This window comes from Podarcis filfolensis (genome assembly GCF_964270895.1).
Source record: "Podarcis filfolensis genome assembly, chromosome: 2".
Classification (NCBI taxonomy): Eukaryota; Metazoa; Chordata; class Lepidosauria; order Squamata; family Lacertidae; genus Podarcis; species Podarcis filfolensis.
In genome coordinates, this window is record NC_139605.1 from 122081568 (window position 1) to 122090648 (window position 9081).

Below are 9081 nucleotides of genomic sequence, written 5' to 3' on the forward strand. Positions count from 1 at the left end.
GGCTTGTAGAAGCTGCTCTTACCCAGCCTAGATTCAGCCAGGGGCCCTCTTTCTGTGGTGTGGGTGAAGGATCTCAGGCCTGGGGGCTAAATGTCCCTCTCTATCAGGTCCTTGGGACTCTTTGTAGGCCCCACCCCTTGCCAACCCTACTCCTTGCCCTCCTTGAGTGCTTTTGCCTGGCTGGAATGTGTCCTTGACCTGATATACTTTTGCTTGCTAGGATGGAGAAATTTGTGTGTGGAAACCTCTGTGTGGCTGGAGAAAATATTTGCAGCCTCATGTGCAGAGATAATATTTGCATTCATAGCTCCACCTGCTTTCCCTCTGGCCCCTGACTTTAACCCCACTCAATGGACCAGAATGTGGTCTAAACCCCACTTTAAATCCATATCAAAAAGAAAAGAACTCACTCTGAAAATCACCTACAGGTGGTACCTAATACCAAGAAAACTAGCACTAATACGCCCAGGAACCTCACCAAAATGGTGGAGAGGGTGCACCTCCACAGGCACATACCTCCACATGTGGTGGGAGTGTCCCAAAATCCAACTATTCTGAACAACAGCCATGCGAGAAATATGTAAAATAACCAGCAAGTATTAGAAATCACCCCAAAATTGACCCTACTAAACATCTTCCAAGACAACTTACACCCACTTACACCACAAAGAACTCATAACCCACCCACCTCATAACCTCAGCAGCCAGAAACATAACCAGACACTGGAGAGACCTGTCAGGAGTAAGCATAGACCAATGGTACCAAATAGTATGGGAAACAGCCTTACTAGGAAAAATTAACCAATAAACTGAAACTGACACGGGGACAAATAGAAGAAGACGCCTTCACCCCAGTATGGCTCCCCTTTATCACATACACAGTCCAACAAGACAATGACAATAATCCACCAACAGCATACAAATCAGTATGGCTAACCTGATCCAAAACACCCACCCACCCCACTCACACATGAAAACAAAGACCACCACAGCCAACCACAAATGAACAGCCACACCCTGGGCCAACCCCAACCTCTCTCACCACCAAAGGAACATAAGTAAACAGCAGAGAACCTGCACAAGCAATGCTGACACAAAACCCCACATATATTAAGTAAAATAGAAACATCACCACCCGACCCCACTCCTACTCATCTCCCCCCTCCACCTTTCCCCCACTATGCTTCCTATTATCTCAACAAATGAAACCGATTTGTAAAAAAAAAAAAAGTTACACGGGGGAAAAATACGAGAGAGAGACATTGCACATACCTTTGTAAATTAAGAAAATCTTTAATAAAAATACATCAAAAAAATAAAAGCAAGAGGAGGGGGAAAGAAAAATAATAATTAAAATATGTGCTTTATACTAAACAAACAAACAAACAAACAAACAAACAAGCTAAAGAGATAAAAGGCCCCTGCTGCTATAAGAAATGACAGGTATCAGAAATTACCTCGCCAAGGCCCAAGGGGGTGAGGAGCAGTGGAATATAGCTGTATTTTTGTGGGAGCTCTGACCAAGAAGCAAGGATGGAGCTTCTGTGCCTCCAAGCTTGCACCAAGGCATAAAAAAACCCCGTTAGGCCTGTGGTCCGGATCCAACATAGCTGCCTTGAGAGTGTAGGTACATAGTTGGAGCTCAACTTGCCCTCATTTCTGTCTAAACCCAGCTGTTAAATATGTTTTGCTCACACCAAATTCATGTAAAAGGGAGGGTTTCAGAGTAAGAGGAGATTCTGTGCTGAACTGGAGACACTTTGGGAAAGAGACTACTTCTGTCTGAAACAGTAGAACTTCCTGCTATGCGTGAGGGACATTTGCCAAGGAAGTAAGATAACAACTCTTGTCCTGGGAAGCTGCTAAATGCATTCATTTGTTTAATGCAAAGTACATGGTCAAAAATGCATGTCACGTTAAGTGAGTGAAACACACAACGGGTCAGAAAGTGGAGGAGATGCAGTCCAGTCAGAGGTGGATTTAGGGCAGCGTGGCTGGTTCCCCTGCCCTGGGTGCTGAGCTCAGTGGGTGCCGCAGGGTGTTGCAACTGTGTAGTGAATTGAGCAGAATGGAAGGCGAGAGGTTGGGAGGGGCACCAAATGTTGGCCTTAGCTGTGGGAGGGCGGGGACTTGCAGTCTCCACAACTGCCTTATAGAGACAAAACCTACCGAGAAGAGTTGCTGTGCCCACTAGGTATGGCTCCCCTGTGCAGGCCTTGTTTCTTCTAATAAAAAGTTAACTTCAGTTACTGCATGTGATTTATTGCTGGCCGGCTCCCTGACAGAAGGGATGAATGAGAGTGCTCAAGATAGCAGGCAACTGCTTTCTGCGGTGGACTGATATACTGGTTTCTTCCTGTGCTGCTTTCCCCCACCTGGCTCAGGTTCCACTCAGGTGGAGAACATCCAGCCATTCACAACCAAGCAGCTGATCATCTGTAACCTTGCTGACTGTGTTCTGGATCTGCCGCAGCTTGAGATCCTGTATCCTGACAGGCCTAAACACGAGGCTTTCAGGAGAGGTGAGTGAGGGCAGGGGGGACCTTATTTGCTTGCAGCCAAAGGGACTTGGCCTCAGCTTTTTAAGGCCAGTAGAAGGCCCATTATTTCATTTATTTATTTATTTATTTATTTATTTATTTATTTATTTATTTTATTCATTCATTCATTGCTGCAAAGTATTTGCATCCCAAATTCTAAAACAATTGGAAAACTGTATTCCCTTGTATTTATTAACTTAATGGCCACATTCAAAAGTCACAGCTGAAAACTAGCCTTTCTCCTGCATTCCAGACTTCCAGGTTAGTCCTTCCTCCTCAGACTATCCACTCCAGGGCAAGGGGCATAGCTGTTGTGGTTGCACTAGCTGAGCTCATCAACTTTTTTGAGTCAGGCACTTTTTAAATCTTGATTTCTGTATGTGTGTTTTTGAAGGGCCCCCGTGGTTACCTCTCTTCTCCCTGGCCAACATATCTTCATCAGGGCTGAGGTGGGGTGGGCAGGGGATTGGCTGAGGTTTTTAGTTTTTGTTTTGCTGAACAACTTTCTTCCACTGTCGGCGCGCACTCAGGAGTCCCTGGGGCACGGGAACAGCGGGTGGTTTCTCCTCTCCTCCTGGGACAGGGGAGCCACCCATTTGCAGTTTCCACTTTTTGGCCTTGCTCTCTCTGCCCTTCCTGCCTGGGTCTGACAGGGTCTCTTGGGCCACTTGAGCACCCGGTTTTTAATCCTTCTGTACTTGAGGTAGTGGGATTGTGTGCAGTTTCTCCTCACCTTCTCCTCACCTCATCATGTGGCAATGATCCAGCAGCCTTGTCCTTTTCCCTCTTCCCACCCAGGATGTGCAAGGGGTGAAGGGCTGCGTGCCATATGCACATCTCTTTCCTTCGCCCCAACCTGGACAGCAGCAAGCAGCCCTTTTGTTATACCTAAAGCAACAGAGACCTCCTTCCGCCGAGGAGAGCAGGCCTTTCATTGGTGGTATCTTTATTCTGCTAGTAGCAGTTGATTGTTTTATCGTTATTACTTTGTGAAAGTGCCTCAAATGGGCATTTTTTAATGTTTCCCAAAAAAACACAAACAATTAAACCAAGAATAAGAACAAGAATAAAACAAGAGCCCAAAATGTTCATTGGTAATATATAAAAAAGGGCAGAACTCAGCCCACCCCACTAAAAAAAGAAAAGTCCATTGACCCTGGTTAAGACAGGTTAGGATGTATTATCCCCCCCCCCCCCATTTTATGTAATTTTACTCAATATGGTCATTTCCTGTTTTCATGTCTCTTCATTCTTGCTGTTTGTACATGTAAATTTAAATAACATATTTATTTATTTATTGCTAATAAAGGAAGAGGCTAAGAACGTACCCATGTACCATTCAAGTTATGGGTCAAAAGCCTGCGTTATCTTGGGATGTTGGGCAGAACTCCAGAGGCATTTGGAGAGTCACAGGTTCCCCATCCCTCCTGTAGAGGGATGTAAAAATCATTGCGAATCTCATCTTATAGAAAAACAGAGGGGTGGGACTGTATGGGACTGGCAGAAATGACCGGCAGAATCCGCGACCAGGGAGAAGAGTCAGCAGAAGAAGATTGGAAGAAATTTAAGGACTATTTACAGAAATACTACAAAATTAATGAACTCTGAAAATATGTTGGATTGAACTTTTGTGGTCTCTAGCTGTTATGATAAAGATAATAGGGATTAAAATTGTTTAAGTCATTAAATTTAAAAAAGTTGAGTGGAAAATAAGGTGTTATTTTAAAAGGAATGTTAAGAGATTAGGATTTGCTGGATTAACAAGTTGAACTAGAAAACAAGAAGGGGAGGTACGAGGAAGTCAAAGAAACATGTTATTGAAAAATTGTTATTGAAATTGATTTGTTTTTAATATTTTTCTTTTTCTTTTTCTTTTTGTGTTTATATAAAATTGGAAAATCTAATAAATATTTATAAAAAAAAAAGAAAAACAGAGGGGTGGGAATGATACCTATTTGTGTGTTGAGAGGAATGAACACTGAGTGTGTTTCCTCCCACAGTAGACCCACCAAAGAAGAATAAAGAGTACCAGCCAGCGAAGATGAAGATGACCGTCGATGTGTAAGTGGGTGGATTTTTACACTTCTGGTGAAAACTGCCCTGCTTCTTCTCATGGGGCTTTCTTGTCTTGGGTTGCAGTGCATATGTGTTGGAGATATTCCTAAATAGGTGAAAGGGCCCAGGGCACAAATTTGAAAAAAAGTATTAATATGTTGATTTATATGTATAGATGCAGCTGGGAAACTAAAGATAGTAGGTGGCAAGCAATATGCTCAGTACGGATGGGGAGAATTTTGATTCAGTTTATGTTGCAAAACAAAATGGCCTAATTTGCACTTTTTGAAACAATGAGAGAACCAGAGCACGGCCATCCTTCAAAATTTGCATTTTTCTGACTGTTGCAATGCAATTGTAATGTTTACAAAACTGCATATTCTGAGATAAAGTGTTCATGAAAATGCATATATTAGTGAAATCAACATTCAAAAATGAATTATATTGTTAGAAATTGCGCTGCAAAAATGTTTGTATTAGACAGAAACGCATACAAAGATGTACGAGAAATCAACACTAAAATGCTGCTGAATTTCCATGAAGACTAAAGAAAAGCAGACTGATGGTGGAAATCTGGAGAAGTGTATTTAATATTGGAAAAATAAGAAACCAACAAAAAAGTATGAATTCTCCCATCCCTTGTGCTCAGCTACTCTGCTTACAGGGGGAAAGTGGGAACAGGAGGTCTAGGCCTCGCTGCAAGAGACTTGGGACTCCATCCCCTGGGCCACCACCTAAGAGCTCCTTAATGAGAGCAGCAGCTACTGTATTGACTAGAAGGGTATTGTTCTTGGTGGTTCATCATTGGTGTATATTGCACTTTACAGCATAAGCTGTAGTCTAAATTAATTCATGGAGAAGAGAAATGAGGGAGCCCAGAGCAACATCCACAGTTGGTCTCTGGCTTCTCTTATATTTCTTTTGAGCATTTTGGTACTGTATTTAGCTGTTAGAAACAGGGCAATAGGCAGATAACTGTGGTCAGATAGTAAAACCCTGATTTTGTCTCCAAACTGCCATCCTAATATGCAGCTTTGATTTGTATCCTAAAGGGCGGGAAATAAATAAATGAATGAATGTTAAATAAATAAGCAAGCAAATAAATGTATGTTGATACCAAAACTATGTTGAATTCCAGACCTTGCTCATTCGCTGGTTCATTGAGTCACACCCCAGGTGGCTCCACAAGCAACCTTAGCATGAATCCTGGAATCTCATCTGGTCCTGCTTATGAGTAAGTCCTCTGCTATGAATCCTGCCATTTTTGTGCAGTAGCTGTGCAATGTGAAACAGCACTAATCTCTCAATAACTTTCCATCATCCTTTAGGAGTGGGGAGGACCTGCGTGCACCTCACTCCAACCATATGCTTGATGCACATTTAAAGCACATGACTCCCCGCCACAAAAAAAATCATTGGAACTGTAGTTCAGGGCACTGGGAATTGTAGCTTTGGGGGGGACTATAGTTGCCAGGATTTTAAGCCGTTGGCTAAGTTGGCTGGGGACGGTGGGAGTTGGAGACCAACCACACCTGGGGATCTGAGGTTGTAGAGCAACTGTCCTGGGTGACCTTGGCTCAGTCAGCCTCTCTCTGCCTAATCTACCTGACAGGGAGGTGAGAGCAAAAGCACCACCATTGATACTGTCCCAGATTTCTGGAGGAAGGGACAGATAAACATGCCATGAATAAATAAATTAATAAGGGTGGGATTTCTTTTTTTAATTACCCTTGCAGTACCTTACAGCTCTGATTCTATGACCCCAGCTCTGCATGTCCATTCCAGAGTTTGGGATAGGATAGGCTCTCCAATTTCCTGTTCCTTTGGGATATGTTTAACATATCCTTGCTCTGTCTTTCCACAGTCCTCATCTGATGATTGCGCAACCTATGGGCATGTCTCCCTCCATCAGTACAACATATGGAAGTCCGAACTTGCTGCCGTAAGAATCATGCCCTGATTGCAGACATCTTTGTTTTGAGTGTCAGATTGAATGTTACAAATGTGCCCCACTAGGGGGCAAACACACCAAAACCCTGTTCTCTTCCCACCTGGCAAAGCCTAGAGATCCAGGGTAGTGTGTCTGTACTATATTTGCACTGGTCCTTTGTCATGTTGCAGCATGACAGAACAGCAGGCTCACAGCCCAGGCAGGCAGATGAGCCCAGGAAGCTGCAGAGGAACAGGACAGGCTGAGGCAGCTGTTGGAACTGCTGCTCTGCTGCTGCTACACACTTCACACCAGTGTTGGTGTTTGGCCTCAGCAGTGCCAAGAGGTTGAGGAGGAGGAGAGCAGCAGCAGAGCAGGATGGTGCTAAAGGAGCTGACCTGTCTTGTCCTTCCTGTTCCTCTTTGGCTGAGCTTTATAAGGGGAGGGGGTGTTGTTTGACCAAGCAGGCAGGTGTCTGAGGCCAGCAAGGGAGCAAGGAGGAGGTAACTGGAGGCAAATGGAAGCTGGTGGGCACAATACAACATAGGAGGCCAGATCACTGCAGGGTGAGCTTGGCAAGCCTTCCCACAGTGCCACTGCTAGAGAGGAGGGCAATGAAGAGGACAGTTTGGGTGAGCAGAAATGAATGGGAAGAGGTTTGGGGATGAGCTGAAAAGGATGTGGGGTTGGGGGGCAAATAAGGGGTGACGTTTTGGGGAGAGCAGTCTGCAAGGGGAGGGAGATGCAGGGTTGGTGAGGTCTAAGGTTTAGGTTTTGTGTATGTATATGAAAGCTGCTTGATAACGGTGCATTCGGGCACCTCTGAAGGTATTGTAACCAAATTTTGAATGATGGTCCCTGAGATTAAGTTTTCATCTACAATTGGATGCCATTTTGAATCACAATGGGCTGGGCCTTTCAAGCTTACACTGATTTTAACCACTGGTTTCAAAACCATGCTGTGTTTCTTTGTTTTTTAGAATTCCCAAGCAATGCTGACTGCAAGGCTGCTAGTTAATGCATACAATATTAAAGCAAACGAAACAGCACCATGCACAATATTAGCATATGTGGAACCCAGTTTAAATACCTCATCTATTCATCAAGAGACAATTCACTGCATTCAGTGAATGCATTTTGGCTCCTCAGCATAATATAGTGATGTTGGGAACATTCTATATATTAAATAAATATATTTCTGTGTGCATTTTCCTAGCACTAAGGTTACCTAGAGTTTTGCCCAGTTAAGCTAGTGCTTCTTTTGGTTTTCCAGCAAGAATACTGCTTAGAAGGCAAAAGCCCTGAACATCATTATCAGCCCCACTAGCCAGCCAGCCAGCTTTAGCTTAAGCTATTGCTTTGTGGGAGAGTTAGAACAGGACTTCTAACCCATTAGATGCCTCTCCCAGATGTTGTTGTACTATAGCTTCCGTAATCCCTGACTACTAGCCATGCTGGCTAAGGCTTATGGGAGTTGGAATCTAATTGTGCGTGTGCACACACATGCACGTTCTGTTCCTTTCTCCGTGACTCTCTGAAATATACTCAGAGTCGCAAAGTGATTTCATGCTCTTTATTCAGCTCATAGTGGTGAGGAGGAATGAATTGAAGTCCCCTCAAAGTATCTGCTTTATATACATTATTTACACAATGGGCTGCACATGATTGGCTAATTCCGGAATTCTACTGTAAGCCAATCAGGTTGTGGATTCACTTCTATCTGGAGCATGATTGGGTGGTTCCTGCCAACCAATCATACTGCTGCATTGTTCTAGGACCAATCAGACTGCTGCATTCTGAATCCTATTGTTCTAGGACCAATCAGACTGCTGCCTTTTGGATCCTATTGTTCTAGGACCAATCAGACTGCTGCAGTTTGGATCCTATTCAACTCAGTACATAACACTCTCTTAAGTTGGACATGTTTCCACTCAGTTCTTCTTTTGCTTCCTATAGTGAATTAATGGGCTGCCCTTACTCCCTGGGAAGTTCTTCACCCCTTGGCTCAATGGATGCCTACCCCATGCCTCATGATGTGGAAATGCCACTGGACTGCTCGCACAGTGAGAACTCCACATCCTACGTTAGGGATCTTTCATTCCCAGTGCTACCAAATCTGATAAGGTAAGTGTAGCGAGTCATGGGCAAGGATAAAGGTTGAGGCGGCCAAGGCTCCTTCTCTCCACTGCCTGCAGTTGATAAGCTTTTCCTGTTGTGCTGCCTCCTCCTGTGACCGAGTCTGAGGGCCAAAGAATCCTAGGAATTAGTAGCTTGCAGCACTATCAGTTACTTGCCTTTTCATTGTCCTACAGTTTGCAGCATTTCTTAGCTGGGAGCTTCTGAAAGGTTAAGGAGGTGGAAAAGTAGTTTAAATATATAATGTAGGCATGCTCCAATTTTAGGAAGGTTGTGGGAGGGGGATGGTTGCAAGTTTGTGAGTTGGAAATTCAAGTGTATGGGATAATTCAGCAGGATGTGGGTGGAAGGGAGAGGTGGGAACAGGTCCAAGAGGAGCAGTAGTGGCTTTGATGGGCCTAACTTGGCTGCTGATGCGAT

At 44.0% G+C, this 9081-nt stretch overlaps 1 protein-coding gene across 3 annotated transcripts in view; it reads left to right on the plus strand.

Annotated features, from left to right (window-relative positions):
• STAT6 (signal transducer and activator of transcription 6) overlaps positions 1-9081 on the plus strand; it is a 58689-nt gene that overhangs the window by 48152 nt on the left and 1456 nt on the right. For all 3 annotated transcript variants that reach the window (XM_083596031.1, XM_083596030.1, XM_083596032.1), the window contains exons 16-20: positions 2385-2522; positions 4541-4601; positions 5734-5829; positions 6460-6537; positions 8482-8649. In XM_083596031.1, coding sequence (XP_083452157.1) covers positions 2385-2522; positions 4541-4601; positions 5734-5829; positions 6460-6537; positions 8482-8649 — 541 coding nt within the window. The remainder of the gene's footprint in view (positions 1-2384; positions 2523-4540; positions 4602-5733; positions 5830-6459; positions 6538-8481; positions 8650-9081) is intronic.